Below are 17,500 nucleotides of genomic sequence, written 5' to 3' on the forward strand. Positions count from 1 at the left end.
TAGTCAGAGAAAGTCAAACATTTTTACTAACATGTTTTAACATGTTGTTGCAAGCATGATTTAATACATCGTTAGTATGTTTAAGCATGATTTAGCACATTTTAAACATAAGTTAACATGTTGCTAACATGATTTAACAGACTGGTAGCATGTTTGCTAACATGATTGAACATGTTGTTAGCATGAATTAGCATGGTGCTAACATGTTGATAGCATTATTTAACATGTTGCTAGCATGTTTTTACATTTTGCTAACATAAGTTAACACGTTGCTAACATGATTTAGCTAGTTTCTAGCATTATGTAACACTTTGGTAGTATGTTTTAGCATGTTGGCTAACAAAAGCTAACATGTTTTGCTAACATGATTTATCAAATTGCCTCATGTTAAACATGTTGTTAACAATATTTACCACAAAGCTAACATATATTTACATATTGTTAGCATTATTTAGCACATTGTTAGCATGTTGCTAGCATACGTTAACATGTTGTTAACATGATTTAACAATTTGTTAACATGATTACCCACAAAGCTAACATAGATTAACATGTTGGTAACATGATTTACCACAAAATGAACGTACTGTATATTGCTAGCATGATTTAACACATTGCCAGCATGTTTTAGCATGTTTGTTAACACAAATGAACATGTTGCTAACATGATTTAGCATGTCGCTAGCATGATTGAACTAGCATGTTATACTAGGATAGTCATTAAGCTTTGCTAGTGATAGACAGCTTAACCGTCAGGCGCTCTTCGGTCATTTTTGACCCGAAGAGTTTTTTTTTTCTTCATCGGAATGGTACGAAACTTGGTAAAGGTTTCGCCACTTGCTGTTTGAACACACAAAAAATCATGGACATGATTCGAACAGGTTAAATGGTCCTGAAAACAATAGTCACACTTGTGCTCCTCGCGGTCAAAAAATTAGCGCATTGGAAATGAATGAGACGAATGTCCTCTAGTGGAAGTGTTTGGTACTGCAGCCGAACAACATCTCACTGAAATTTCTTGAGATATCAAGCTCAGATTTGGAACACAACTTGTTTAGATTTATGGCTGTTGTAGTTTTAGAGTAAATCATGCTTTGGAAAATAAATATTTCATATAAAAATTGAAAATGGTATTTTTAGTGCATTTTTCATAACAATAAATGTAAAATTGTATGACTTTTTTAAGCTCCCTTTTAAAACTATTTCCACTTCAGCAATAATCTGCCAAGTGTTGTTTTTAAAAAAAGATCAAACTTTAGTCTTTGATCCAAAGCATTCAAGATTTACGAATATAAGTTGAAAATTTCATTTTCATGTCTGAGCTCAGAAAGTAAATAAATAGATTATAACTACTGCATAAATATAATCATTACCACAAAATATGAAATAAAAAATATAGTACAATCATTTAATTGAGAAAATTGGTCATTTTTGACCGACACGCGAACAGCACCATAGGGTTAAATACACTATTAAGTCTAAATGTGCAAAAGTTTTCACCCCCTCAGTGAAAGTCTATGGGACTTTTTATAGGTTTGATTGTCCATTTAACAAAAAATGTAAGTTTGATCAGTTAGAAAAGATCCCAGACAGCAACATAGTGTCGGCCCAGATCCACGCGGACCGGATGTGGGCCGGATCTGAATGATCACAAAATGTGTGCACTCGTTTTCATTCACTCCGTAAAGTGCACATGTTAATAGTGGAGTAATGTAGGGAATAGTGATTCCGAACTCCAGTCGTGGGTGGATTACTCTGGTATTCCTGTTTGGATCCTTGTCGTCTGCTTTCCTCGTATGGATGATCTGTGTGTCTGTGTTTGTTGGATCAGATCATATTCCCTGCGTTCCCGTGACTGGAGAAGAACCAACATGACCAACACTCATCAGCACTATAGAGATCAACTACACAAGTTTAACCCTTTCTGAGCTCCAGTTTCACGCTGTCGTCTGGAAGCCCATTTACACTGCATTAGAAAAAAACACGCTTTTGTAAATCTAAATTATGACATAAATCGTGAGTCATAATCATGAGATTAAAAAAATCGAAATTATGACTGTCATAATTATGACTTTTAAGACAATAGCAACTTTTTAATCTAATAATTATGACTTTTTAAAATGTACCAAATTTTGATATAATTATAATAATTGAAAATATATAATTGATATAATTTGGATAACTATTTCCATCACTTAAGACACAAAAAAAACATGCTTTTGTAAATCATAATTATGATATAAGTCGAAATTATGATGTAAATTATAATTATAAAATTAAAAAGTTGAAATTCTGACAAAAAGTCAACATTGACATGAGATTAAAAAGTCACGACTGTCATAATTATGACTTTAAGACAATAGCAACTTTTTAATCTAAGTGACTTGTGTTAATTTTAACTTTTTAATCTAATAATTATGACTTTTTTAAATTTACCAAATTTTGATATAATTATAATAATTGAATATATATAATTGAAAATATATAATTGATATAATTGAAATAACTATTTCCATCACTTAAGACACAAAAAAACATGCTTTTGTAAGTCATAATTATGATATAAATCGATATTAAATTATAATTATAAAATTAAAAAGTTGAAATTCAGACAAAAAGTCAAAATTGACATGAGATTAATAATTGACTGTCATAATTATGACTTTTTGAGCCAATTTACACTTTTAAATCTAATAATTATGACATTTTATTTTTAAAATGTACCAAATTTTGATATACCAAAGCATAATTTTCTTATGTTGCAGTAATGAGCTTCCATTCAAAACTTGAACTTTTTTATTTTTGTTATCATTGATGAAAGTCTTTGTTATTTAATAAAGTTTTGAGAGACACTTTACAACAAGGTTCTATTAGTTAACTAAAATAGTTCTAAATGAATTATTAATCTTACTTGATGTCAATACATCAATATTTGTCTCTGTTGATAATATTATGTAACGGACCTGAGCTGACGTGAACAGCTGTGTTTTTATTAACGATGGATAAAACATTAGAAATGAAAGATTGTAAGTGATGAACAGGCAGACATTTGTTGATCCATACAATATATTTGATCATGTACAATATGAACCAGTACAAGATGATTGTCTGGAATAAATATCACAGCACACCTCAAATATTTACAGTATAAACAAACAATATTAAAAACACGTGCAAACAATAAGACGGAAAGGAAAGCGAGTAAAGAATGAGCGACGGGAAGCTTTGGGTCGATTGGGTTTGTATGTTACGATGTTTTTAAATGTTGTACAATTTACACGACAAAGTAACACTCATCAAACACTCGCGCGTGTTATTAACTTCGTGACCAGAGAATCCCATCAGTCTGTTCAAACGCCTCATGAATATGCAAATCAGGCTCATTAGAGACTGACATATTCATGAGGTTCTCGATGCTCAGATCGGTCATTTCAGCAGTAATTTTGTAATTACTTTAGTGTGTGTGAATAAACGACACTTCTTTCTGGTGGATAAGAGCATTAAACACTTTTTTTTTTTTTTACGTCTTGTTTTCCAGCGAAAACATCTAAACATTCAAAAATGTGTAACAAAAAAAAAGGTGAGTTTGTGCTTAAGTCAGAAAAATTATTTTGTTTTCTCTTTTAATTAAATGTATTTTTCTGACTCCATTCTTTGTTTATAAAACTTCCTCTCTTATTTTTTATGGAATATGGCCGTGTTTATTATGAATGCTTTATCAGTGCACATTATTATTGTGTTAACTTCATGTTCCTGGTAATCTTGAATCAGAATAAGTTCCTCTCGCAGCATCTCTTCTCTTCTCTGATGATGTGGGCGGGGCAACCTGTCACTCACATGAGATCAGCCAATAGCAAACCACAACCATCCAATCATCCAATCAATTCAAGCCCCGCCCACATTTGTTCTCGTTCCTGAAGCGTTTCTCTCGATATACGACACAATAGAGGAGAAAAGACGATTGAGATCATGATGACTTTAAATATCTTCAGTCATTTTGCTTCTTCTCCAGTAAATGAATCTTGATTTAAGAATATTTAGATATTTTTGTGCTGGAAAACGAGACAGAAATAAGTGTGTATCGAAGCGCTTGAGAGTAAGACTGGATTCAGCGGGAATCTTCTCTTCGCAGTCTTCATGAAGTCTTCATCTTAAAGATATACAAGCCGACTGTACACACACACACACACACACACACACACACACACACACACTGCAGGAGTTCGGCGCTGTTAGCCTGAGTTCAGATACTCCAACGCCACTTCATAGCAGAACTTGTACTGATCCTGGAGAGAGAGAGACGAAACGACGTGAATTAAAGTCTCACTCTGTCAAACAAACACACACACACACACACACACACACACACACACACACACACACACACACACACTCTACATCAGCAAAATCAAACAGGAATTATGAATCTGGCTTTATCCAATGTTCAGATTAAGTTCTGTACATGTATGCAAATTAGTGCATATTTAATTAGCTAATGCCTCATTTGCATATCCAAACATAACATTTCAATAAAAACTTTTTTTTTTGGCAAATCTTGGTAACACTTTACAATAAGGTTCATTAGTTAATGTATGAACAAACGATGAGCAATACATGCGTTAGTATTTATTAATCTTTGTTAATGTTAGTTAATAATAATAAAGTCATTCACTGTTTGTTCATGTTAGTTCACAGTGCAGTAACTAATGTTAACAAGATTTTAATCATGTATTAGTAAATGCTGAAATTAACATGAACAAAGATTAATAAATGCTGTAGAAGTACTGTACTGTAAACAAATGTAAACTAATGTAAACTAATGTAAACTAATGTAAAATACTGTAAAATACTGTAAAATACTGTAAAATACTGTAAACTAATGTAAAATACTGTAAAATACTGTAAAATACTGTTAACTAATGTAAACTAATGTACACTAATGTACACTAATGTAAACTAATGTAAACTAATGTCACTTAAATGTAAACTAATGTAAACTAATGTAAACTAATGTAAAATACTGTAAAATACTGTAAAATACTGTTAACTAATGTAAACTAATGTACACTAATGTAAACTAATGTAAACTAATGTCACTTAAATGTAAACTAATGTAAACTAATGTAAACTAATGTACACTAATGTACACTAATGTACACTAATGTAAACTAATGTAAACTAATGTACACTAATGTTAACTAATGTACACTAATGTAAACTAATGTTACTTAAATATGAACTTATGTAAACTAATGTAAACTAATGTACACTAATGTTAACTAATGTAAACTAATGTCACTTAAATGTACACTAATGTAAACTAATGTAAACTAATGTAAACTAATGTACACTAATGTAAACTAATGTAAACTAATGTCACTTAAATGTAAACTAATGTAAACTAATGTAAACTAATGTTAACTAATGTACACTAATGTAAACTAATGTTACTTAAATATAAACTAATGTAAACTAATGTAAACTAATGTTACTTAAATATAAACTAATGTTAACTAATGTACACTAATGTAAACTAATGTTACTTAAATATAAACTTATGTAAACTAATGTAAACTAATGTACACTAATGTTAACTAATGTAAACTAATGTAAACTAATGTCACTTAAATGTACACTAATGTGAACTAATGTGAACTAATGTAAACTAATGTAAACTAATGTGAACTAATGTGAACTAATGTTACTTAAATATAAACTAATGTAAACTAATGTAAACTAATGTTACTTAAATATAAACTAATGTAAACTAATGTAAACTAATGTTACTTAACTGTAAACTAATGTAAAATACTGTACAATAATGTAAAATAATGTAAAATACTGTTAAATAATGTAAACTAATGTTAACTAATGTAAACTAATGTAAACTAATGTAAACTAATGTGAACTAATGTAAACTAATGAACACTAATGTAAACTAATGTGAACTAATGTGAACTAATGTAAACTAATGTGAACTAATGTAAACTAATGTGAACTAATGTGAACTAATGTAAACTAATGTAAACTAATGTGAACTAATGTGAACTAATGTAAACTAATGTAAACTAATGTAAACTAATGTGAACTAATGTAAACTAATGTTAACTAATGTAAACTAATGTTAACTAATGTAAACTAATGTGAACTAATGTAAACTAATGTAAACTAATGTTAACTAATGTTAACTAATGTAAACTAATGTAAACTAATGTAAACTAATGGTAACTAATGTTAACTAATGTAAACTTATGTAAACTAATGTTAACTAATGTTAACTAATGTTAACTAATGAACCTTACTGTTAAGTGCTGCCGAAATGTGAATGTGATTATTTCCACCGGTCTGTCCTTCATCATCACAGTAACATTAACATTTATGAACTTGATCTCACAGGAGAAGCTTTTTAACTTCCACAAAGAGCGACTCTATAGTTCTGAACACAATAATCGTGTCTCAATATATTGCAATACAAAAATGCAACAATATGTGTCGTGGATAGTTCATATGTGTGAGAAAAAAAGCAAGTTTTCAGAGTTTTAGTGTCAGTACTGCATTAAACTACTGTATATAATGTTGAATATAATGTATAATAATGCAATGGGTGATATTTGTGTGTCCTGATATTGCCAAATGTCTGATGTTACCAGTAAAAAGTCACATTATTTTAAATATATCTAGTCAGTGACAGATATTAAGCGTATTCGTACGCTTATATACGTATATATTCGAAATATTTTACCATATTTCTTGGAGTATCGCAATAATATCGTATCGTGAGTTCAGGGGCCGGTTTCACACAGATAGACTTTGACTATGGCTTAGATATAGTAGATAGTCAGACTTCAGATAGACATCTAAATCAGAGCGTTGCACAAAGTAGGTCTTAAGTAGGACTACACTGCAATGCATTCTGGGTCAAATAAGACACTTTTCAAAACAAAACACATGGCGGATCGAGTAAGCGCATTCAGCCGCTCAGTGCAGTTTACCCCAGCGGAGAACATGTGTGTGTTGGAGGAGTGTAACAGTTACAAGGACATTTTACTCTGGAAATTTAGCGGAGAATGTAGTAACAAGAAGAAATGTTTCAATTATGAGCCATTTCCCCTTTTCTTGTGGCTGTTTGTAATGGAACTGATTGTTACTGCTGGTTGCCACGGTAACAGAGTCAGTTAGACTGGGGGTAACACTATAGACCGGTCTAAAATAGCTTTGTGAAACCGGCCCCAGTATCGTGATATGTGCCGAATCGAGACATGAGGGAATCAGTAAACGACTCACACAGACGCGTATCAGTGTGTTGGAGCCGCACATTCGGTCTTAAAGTGACAGTGCCTAATAAACCTGCCGTCTGTCATTAGTGTTAAACGTTATCGCTATTACAGCTGGGGTGAAAATATTTAAGTCAATTGTAATTTATTGTTAGATCAGTGGATTGAACTGTACCAGGAGATCCACCATGTTGGGCTTGTTGTTGCGCAGGGTTTTGACGGCGTGAAACACGTCAACGGATCTCTGGTGTCGAAGCATCTCACTCACGATACTGATGGCACAGAACGTCCCACTGCGACCGCCGCCGTTCCTGACACACACACACACACACACACACACACACATTCATAAAGACAAATTCATTCAAATAAGTGTATGTGTTTTTGTGGAAAGCAGCACAACTGTGTTCAACACTGATAATAATCATAAATGTTTCCTGAGCATCAAATCCTCATATTAGAGTGATTTGTGAAGGATCATGTGACACTGAAGACTGGAGTAATGATGCTGAACATTCAGCTTTGATCACAGGAATAAATTACACTTTACTATATATTCACAGAAAACAGCTGATTTACATTAGAATAATATTTCACTAGAAACATTTATGATTATTATCAGTGTTGAAAACAGTTGGCAAACATGTAGAAATATTTTTGCGAGGCATTACCGTTGAGAAATGTGGGTTGAGAAAGAAAAAAATGATCAAAAGTGACATTAAAGACATTTATAATAAAATAAATGCTGTTCTTTTGAACTATCTGTTGGTATGGTGAAGCCATTCAATCTAATAATGGAAATATTTGATGTATAATGTTGTGTGAATGTGTGATTTGAAGTGCAGTGAAGGTGTTCGGCCACTAGATGGCGGAGTTTCTCTTCACATCAGATGAAGTCCATCAAACTCTTCAGATGTGAAGAATGAAATCACTGTGTGTGTGTGTGTGTGTGTGTGTGTGATCAGAGAGGATCATGGGGGATTGTGTTCGACACACACGTGTGTTTTCATGACAGGCTGGAGCCTTTATTCCTCTATTTCACAGAAGCTTCACAGTAATAAACAGAATCAGTAATGGGAAAAAGTTTCTGAATAGTTTTTGAATAGTTTCAAATCTGAATTTGCAGAAATATAAACAGAATCAATGATGCAAACTTCATCAGATATGAATTCAGATTCAACTTTAAAAGATCATAGAGTTAATATTTACTTCTCATCTGTTAAATTCAATGCAGTCTTTTATTAATCAGGAGTAAAAGTTTAGTTCATATTCATGTTTACTTGAGTTTGCAAAAATCGATTAAATCATAAAAATATACAGTGATAGTAAATAATTACAAAATAAAAGTAAACAGAAAAAAACTAATGAAATCATGAGCAAGTAAAAAAACATCTAAAAATGCTTATTAAAATTAATTAAATAAAAAAATTTGCAATAAATACATCTTTTTAAATAAAAACTTGAGTAGATGTGTGCGGGACTTTTGTTTTTCTAGTTTATATTATTATATCATATTTATATATGATCGTTTCACAGCAGCTTCACAGTAATAAACAGGATTAATGATATTTTTGCAATATTTTTGCATGTTTGCAAGATTGGGTCAATCAGTCGATTAAATCATAGAAATATAAAGGGAAAGTAAATGATTATAAAATAAAAGGAAACAGAATAAAACGAATTAAATCATGAACATGTACAACAAATCTAAATAAAATGCTTACTAAATTTTATTAAATCATAAAACTATAATAAATACATAATTTCAAATAAAAACTAATTTTTTGTGTGTGTGTTTTACAAACTTGAGTAGATGTGTGTGTGTGTTTTGCTATTCTACTGTATATTATTCCATCCAGTTTCAGCTACAATTGATTCACTATATGATTTTTGGGGGTTTTAACTATAATTTCTGTCACATAAAAGTTCAATCTCCTCAGATTCACTTCATAAACTTCTGATTCTTTGAGCTCCCGAAGCCTCACGAGTTTACGATACACTTCAAGCGAAATCGAAGAACGTAATTTCTAACTAAATCGAGCTAAAACAAAGTTTGTTTTCTGACTCCGGCTGGTAAACTCCTCTGATCTCCCATTGGTCCGTGTTGATGATGATGTAATAAGTAGGCGTGTCTCTGAGGCTCCGCCCTCTTTGAGGTGTAAATCTTCATTTCTTCTGTTCAGTCGGTCGAGGTCACATGATCATGAACACACCGAGAGACGCTTTATAGCAGAAACTGAAGCTGACACTGTTGTTCATGTTTAACACTGTCAAGCTGATGATTTAAAGCAGGGGTGCCCAATCCTGCACAGTTCATCTCCAACCCTAATCAAACACACCTGAAGCAACCAATTAAGGTCTTCAGGATCACCTGGAAATGAAAGGCAGGTGTGTTAGATTAGGGTTGGAGATGAACTGTGCAGGACAGTCGATCGGCAGGAGCAGGATTGGGCACCCCTGCTTTAAAGCGTGATGTGCAAAACATCTCCTCATCTCTGTGATCAGATGTTTCTGAACGTCACTGAAAGCACACACGAGTCTGTCACTCACAGGCAGTGAACGACGGTACGGCCCTCTCCTCCGTCGTACTCCTCCTGCCACTTGTCCACCTGATGGATGAGCTTCAGGAACGAGCGCTTGGAGACGGGAGTGTCCCGGTACATCGGCCAGCCCAGAAACTGGAACTGCTGGACCATCCGGTACCCGTCCTGAGGCTGAAACACACACACACACACACACACACACACACACACACACACACACACACACACACACACACACACACACACACACACACACACACACACAGTGTTAAACAGTCGTGATGTTGTTTCTCTACTAGAACAGGTTTTCCTGCTTGAATGTTGATTATTCTCCTCATATTCTCCATTGTTGCGGCTCCTCTCTTCCCAGTCTGTCAGTAACGCTCTGTTTACTTCCTGTCTCTATGAAGCCCCTCCTTTTGAAAAGCACACTGTGCTCTGATTGGTCATAAGTGACTATGTGGGGGGTCATGTTGAGGTCAGGGTCGGGGGTCACTGAGGTCAGGGGTCACTGAGGTCATGCGGATTGGGTCACTGGTTAATTCTGCATCAGTTCATCTGATGTTACAGGTGTGGATTCTGACATTTTAAGCAGATTAACTGACACACAGGAAGTCGACGCTCAGCTCCGTGTGTGTGAGTGAGTGTGTCTGTGAGTGTGTATGTGTGTGTGATGGTCACACACCCGTGCAGCGTTGTATATGCGGAAGATCCTGCTGATAATGTCCTCCTCCAGATCAGCGGAGACGAACTCGACCTGCAGCGGCCCGTGCCGATGCACACCGTTCTCAGGCCAGTACTGTGGACACAACTACACACACACACACACACACACACACACACACACACACACACACACACACACACACACACACACAGATCAGTGTAAGCACTTATTTCTGTTACATGCACAAACACATCTTCCCAGCGCTATAAACAACATTGAATATGAATTGACAGACACTTTGAGTGTGTGTGTGTGTATGTGTGTGTGTGTGTGTGTGTGTGTGTGTGTGCACCATTCACGTTTATTATCCATTCAAATCTCCCATCATCCTCACTCTCTTGCTGCCATTGTGTAGCGTTTTGTGAAGGAATACGTGATGAAAAGGAGTTTGTGTTCATCTGTGGTGTGTGACACATCGTCTCGCTCGGCGTTTGAAGTGTGTGTGTGTGTGTGTGTGTCTGCTCAGCAAAAACATCCACTTCTCACGAATATTGTTATACAGGTGCATATAAATGAAAATAAGAATAGAGTCTTTCATTTAAACTTCAGCAGAAAAAGAGTCGGTATCAGTTCAAACGGTCCTTTAATGAATCGATTCAAAATCTTCAGCAGAACAGTTGGTCAATTTGAGTCATTTCAGTGAATCAGTTTCAATGAATCAACTCAAAACTCTTTCAAATGAGATTTTTTCCATGTATTAAAATGTTTTAGTAAATATATCAGAAGGGAAACACTGCTGTTTATCTCTATATATTGTTATACAGGTGCATATAAATGAAAATGAGAGAATAGAGTCTTTCATTTAAACTTCAGCAGAAAAAGAGTCGGTAAGTTTGCTTCATTTCAGAGAATCAGTTCAAACTGCCCGTTTCAATGAATCGATTCAAATCTCTGAATAATAATTGTTCATATGTTTTTTCATGCATTAAAATGTTTAGTGTAAATATCTGTAGGTAAACACCGTTAAGACAATGTATTGGTGCATATAAATGAGAACTATTAAATATGATTGTTCCTTTTGTGTAAAAAAACATGCCTTGATTATTTGATGCTGTACTTCTTACACATGTTGAATGTGGAGTGTGTGTGAAATGTTGGTTCTTCTGATCACTCTGAGGTCAGTTAAGAGCAAACACAGGATGAGTGTGAGGCGGATCTGTGTGTGTGTGTGTGTGTGTGTGTGTGTTTGCTGAGGGCTTTAGACTCTCATGCGCTTTGATCCGGGGCTGTTCTGACAGAGCCCGAGGCTTCCGTCCCTACAGACACACATATGAATCTCAATCACTGTCTCACACACACACACACACTTCCCTCTGTGAGCGACCCGTCACCGTTCATTATTTATCATTCTGTCAGAATACTTCCTCACGGCCCACCATCCCTCGCTCCTCAACAGAGCCCGTCTTAAAAACTCATTCTAAAAAATCTTGGGTTATTTTTTCTACCCAAATTCTGGGTTGAGCCTTTTGGGTCAATTTCTCTGGTTATTTTTTCAATGTTTGGGTAGTTTTTGTGTTACCCAGATCCCGAGTCAGACGTAACAACCCAGTGTTTGGGTAGTTTTTGTGTAACCCAGATCCTGGGTCAGACGTTACAACCCAGTGTTTGGGTAGTTTTTGTGTAACCCAGATCCTGGGTCAGGCGTAACAACCCAGTGTTTGGGTAGTTTTTGTGTAACCCAGATCCTGGGTCAGACGTTACAACCCAGTGTTTGGGTAGTTTTTGTGATACCCAGATCCTGGGTCAGGCGTAACAACCCAGTGTTTGAGTAGTTTTTGTGTAACCCAGATCCTAGGTCAGGCGTAACAACCCAGTGTTTGGGTAGTTTTTGTGTTACCCAGATCCTGGGTCAGACGTTACAACCCAGTGTTTGGGTAGTTTTTGTGTAACCCAGATCCTGGGTCAGGCGTAACAACCCAGTGTTTGGGTAGTTTTTGTGTTACCCAGATCCTGGATCAGACGTAACAACCCAGTGTTTGGGTAGTTTTTGTGTAACCCAGATCCTGGATCAGACGTTACAACCCAGTGTTTGGGTAGTTTTTGTGTAACCCAGATCCTGGGTCAGGCGTAACAACCCAGTGTTTGGGTAGTTTTTGTGTTACCCAGATCCTGGGTCAGACGTTACAACCCAGTGTTTGGGTAGTTTTTGTGTAACCCAGATCCTGGGTCAGGCGTAACAACCCAGTGTTTGGGTAGTTTTTGTGTTACCCAGATCCTGGGTCAGGCGTAACAACCCAGTGTTTGGGTAGTTTTTGTGTTACCCAGATCCTGGGTCAGACGTTACAACCCAGTGTTTGGGTAGTTTTTGTGTAACCCAGATCCTGGGTCAGGCGTAACAACCCAGTGTTTGGGTAGTTTTTGTGTTACCCAGATCCTGGATCAGACGTTACAACCCAGTGTTTGGGTAGTTTTTGTGTTACCCAGATCCTGGGTCAGACGTTACAACCCAGTGTTTGGGTAGTTTTTGTGTAACCCAGATCCTGGATCAGACGTTACAACCCAGTGTTTGGGTAGTTTTTGTGTAACCCAGATCCTGGGTCAGACGTAACAACCCAGTGTTTGGGTAGTTTTTGTGTTACCCAGATCCTGGTTCAGACGTAACAACCCAGTGTTTGGGTAGTTTTTGTGTAACCCAGATCCTGGATCAGACGTAACAACCCAGTGTTTGGGTAGTTTTTGTGTTACCCAGATCCTGGATCAGACGTAACAACCCAGTGTTTGGGTAGTTTTTGTGTAACCCAGATCCTGGATCAGACGTAACAACCCAGTGTTTGGGTAGTTTTTGTGTTACCCAGATCCTGGGTCAGACGTTACAACCCAGTGTTTGGGTAGTTTTTGTGTAACCCAGATCCTGGATCAGACGTAACAACCCAGTGTTTGGGTAGTTTTTGTGTTACCCAGATCCTGGGTCAGACGTTACAACCCAGTGTTTGGGTAGTTTTTGTGTAACCCAGATCCTGGATCAGACGTTACAACCCAGTGTTTGGGTAGTTTTTGTGTAACCCAGATCCTGGGTCAGACGTAACAACCCAGTGTTTGGGTAGTTTTTGTGTTACCCAGATCCTGGTTCAGACGTAACAACCCAGTGTTTGGGTAGTTTTTGTGTTACCCAGATCCTGGGTCAGGCGTAACAACCCAGGGATTGAGTTATTTATCGTGGGCTTTTTCGACCTCTTCAGGAGAGTGCAGTGCAGCTCCGTCAAATGCGTGTCTTCAGTAAAATACAGGTTTGTGTACATTTTATTTGATCTATAAAGACGTTTTTGTTCTGTATATCGTTTCATTTTATGCAAAGCAACATACAGAGGCGTGATGTGAGTCACAAGTGTCACGTGAATCTTTTCGCGTGATGGAAACGCCTGATGCATTGCATGACATTTTATGATAAAAAAAAAAAGATACAGAATATAAATACTTAGGATGTTAAAACATGTTGTCAGAACGGTACACTGATTGTTTATGGACAGGTTATGGAGTCACAGCATATTTCTGCTACGAGTGAAACGCAGGGCGGCGGTCTGAAGTTAGAAGTTCCTCCGCTGAACACGACACGAGCTCCGGCACGAGATCCAGTGCGTTACCGTGGAAACGGCACAACAGAGACTGGTCAATTACACTCAAATTACTTCTAAACGTTTAATTTTTACTTCTAATATTTGTTAAACGAGCTTAAATGTATGCAATATGTATTCAAAACTATATAAAATATGCTATACTCTAAAATATGATTAAAAAAATTAAGGACTTATCATGCAAACCAGTGGTTGTGTGGAGTATTTATTTAAAAAAGTTTAGAGGATTTAAGTTAATACGTAAACATTAATTCATGTATGAAGTAAAAAAAAGAAAAAAGAAAAAAAAGAAGCTAGTACTATGGTAAAAGTTTATTAACCCAGTATGCAGGGATTAAATAAACAATCCAATTCGCTGGCTAAAATTAACCCAACATGTGTTCTGTCCTATATTTACCCAGCCCTTGGGTTGAAAACAACCCAAATTGGGTTTGAGTTAAACAGTGTTTTTTAGACTGAACCAATCAGATGCTTTTTACATGCATCCCGTATTCTCTGGAAATCATGCTGCGTGTTTATCATCCAGATGTTCAGACTGACCTGAGCGGGATCCACGTCGTTCAGCATGACGATAGACGTGCAGTGATAGTCCAGAACCAGCCGCCAGAAATCCTTCACTGTGTTCGGCAAAGGATGCTGGGTAACGATGAACGCAGACGGCTGCTTGTAGCTCTGAGAGAGAAACACAACAGAGAGGTGAGATTGACATTCCCTGGGAATCGAACCCATGACCTTGGAGTTGCGAGCGCCATGATCTACTGTCTGAATTTGCATGAAAGGGGACATATCATGAAAATCGGACTTTTTCCGTGTGTAAGTGTTATGATCGGGTGCTTCTACCAACACAGTGAAAAGTGAAACCCAGTAACTGTTCTGGTGAGCCTTTCTCTGCATGACAAAAAATGAGTCGATCAGATTTCGCTCTCCTTCTGACGTATGAAGAGGATCTTATTATAATATTACCAGCCCTTAATCTGCACGTTTACACACACCAGCCGACATCTGGTTTCACACGTGACAACAGAGACCAGTTCTAACGCAATGATAAAGATCCAGCAAAGCCTGAAACTGTTCTGTGGTTGAGCACAGACGAGCACTGAACACTATTGACCAGAACATGTCACTGCTGTCTTATAAACACCTCAGGAACTGTGGACACTTGTGGAGAAGTTCAACATGATGATGAGATGATCAGTGTAACTCCACAACAACTACACAAATGTCTCCACTAACATTCAGAAACTCTTCCTGAGTCTCTCCGTAAGGCTGCACTCGCTACTGGTGATTCTGGGATTCTGGATGAGGGAGATTGGCCTGTTTTGTTATTGCCGGAGTTTCTGAAGCTCATGTAAAGACTCCGCCCTCTTCTGAATGGAGGCGGAGCTACAGCTCATTTGCATTTAAAGGGACACACACAAAAACTGCGCGTTTTTGCTCACACCCAAAAAGGGGCAAATTTGACAAGCTGTAATAAATGATCTGGTATTTTGAGCTGAAATTTCACAGACACATTCTGGAGACGCCATAGATTTATATTACATCTTGTGAAAAGGGGCATAATATGTCACCTTTAAAATAATGAGGGTTAAATGTTAATTGTGACAGAATTTATGATTTTCCTTGTGCTTTCGAGGTGAAATGTGACCCTGGATCACAAAACCAGTCTCGAGTCACACGGGTATATCTGTGGCAATAGCCAACAATACATTGTATGGGTCAAAATTATCGATTTTTCTTTTATGCCAAAAATCATTAGGATATTAAGTAAAGATCATGTTCCATGAAGATATTTAGTACATTTCCTACCGTTAATATATAAAACATGTATTTTTGTGAGTGAATGCAGCACAATCGCCAACATACACTCACCTAAAGGATTATTAGGAACACCTGTTCAATTTCTCATTAATGCAATTATCTAATCAACCAATCACATGGCAGTTGCTTCAATGCATTTAGGGGTGTGGTCCTGGTCAAGACAATCTCCTGAACTCCAAACTGAATGTCAGAATGGGAAAGAAAGGTGATTTAAGCAATTTTGAGCGTGGCATGGTTGTTGGTGCCAGACGGGCCGGTCTGAGTATTTCACAATCTGCTCAGTTACTGGGATTTTCACGCACAACCATTTCTAGGGTTTACAAAGAATGGTGTGAAAAGGGAAAAACATTCAGTATGCGGCAGTCCTGTGGGCGAAAATGCCTTGTTGATGCTAGAGGTCAGAGGAGAATGGGCCGACTGATTCAAGCTGATAGAAGAGCAACTTTGACTGAAATAACCACTCGTTACAACCGAGGTATGCAGCAAAGCATTTGTGAAGCCACAACACGCACAACCTTGAGGCGGATGGGCTACAACAGCAGAAGACCCCACCGGGTACCACTCATCTCCACTACAAATAGGAAAAAGACGCTACAATTTGCACGAGCTCAACAAAATTGGACAGTTGAAGACTGGAAAAATGTTGCCTGGTCTGATGAGTCTCGATTTCTGTTGAGTCAGAATTTGGCGTAAACAGAATGAGAACATGGATCCATCATGCCTTGTTACCACTGTGCAGGCTGGTGGTGGTGGTGTAATGGTGTGGGGGATGTTTTCTTGGCACACTTTAGGCCCCTTAGTGCCAATTGGGCATCGTTTAAATGCCACGGCCTACCAGAGCATTGTTTCTGACCATGTCCATCCCTTTATGACCACCATGTACCCATCCTCTGATGGCTACTTCCAGCAGGATAATGCACCATGTCACAAAGCTCGAATCATTTCAAATTGGTTTCTTGAACATGACAATGAGTTCACTGTACTAAAATGGCCCCCACAGTCACCAGATCTCAACCCAATAGAGCATCTTTGGGATGTGGTGGAACGGGAGCTTCGTGCCCTGGATGTGCATCCCACAAATCTCCATCAACTGCAAGATGCTATCCTATCAATATGGGCCAACATTTCTAAAGAATGCTTTCAGCACCTTGTTGAATCAATGCCACGTAGAATTAAGGCAGTTCTGAAGGCGAAAGGGGGTCAAACACAGTATTAGTATGGTGTTCCTAATAATCCTTTAGGTGAGTGTAAATGAACAACTTAAAGGAGATTTTCTCAATGTTTCTATTTTTTTGCACCCTCAGATTCCAGATTTTCAATAGTTGTATCTCGACCAAATATTGTCTTATCATAACAAAGAAAAGCTTATTTATTCAGCTAGCAAATTATGTATGAATCTCAATTTCATTGCCGTACGTCCATGAGCGCGGCGTTGATGTAGTTGCTGCTCTCGCCGTCGATGGTGATGAGGAACGGCAGGCATCGGTCGGGAGGAAGAACATCCATGCAGCGATTCTTCTCGTGATTACGCGGGAGCAGAGCGATGCTACAGTCCTCCACGCGCAG

At 37.1% G+C, this 17,500-nt stretch overlaps 1 protein-coding gene across 2 annotated transcripts in view; it reads right to left on the reverse strand.

Moving 5' to 3' along the window:
- Window positions 1-2,971: 2,971 nt before the first annotated feature.
- Window positions 2,972-17,500, reverse strand: part of LOC311292456 (receptor-type tyrosine-protein phosphatase mu) — a 284,516-nt gene continuing 269,987 nt past the window's right edge. For both annotated transcript variants that reach the window (XM_084412136.1, XM_084412135.1), the window contains 6 exons: window positions 17,351-17,500; window positions 14,657-14,788; window positions 10,503-10,628; window positions 9,825-9,988; window positions 7,450-7,585; window positions 2,972-4,286 (listed from right to left, as the gene is read on the reverse strand). The exon at window positions 17,351-17,500 is cut by the window's right edge and continues 24 nt beyond it. In XM_084412136.1, the coding sequence (XP_084268262.1) occupies window positions 4,233-4,286; window positions 7,450-7,585; window positions 9,825-9,988; window positions 10,503-10,628; window positions 14,657-14,788; window positions 17,351-17,500 (762 nt within the window). In that variant the 3' untranslated portion in view covers window positions 2,972-4,232. The remainder of the gene's footprint in view (window positions 4,287-7,449; window positions 7,586-9,824; window positions 9,989-10,502; window positions 10,629-14,656; window positions 14,789-17,350) is intronic.

Source organism: Rutilus rutilus (genome assembly GCF_951802725.1).
Source record: "Rutilus rutilus genome assembly, chromosome: 6".
In the NCBI taxonomy this organism is placed as follows: Eukaryota; Metazoa; Chordata; class Actinopteri; order Cypriniformes; family Leuciscidae; genus Rutilus; species Rutilus rutilus.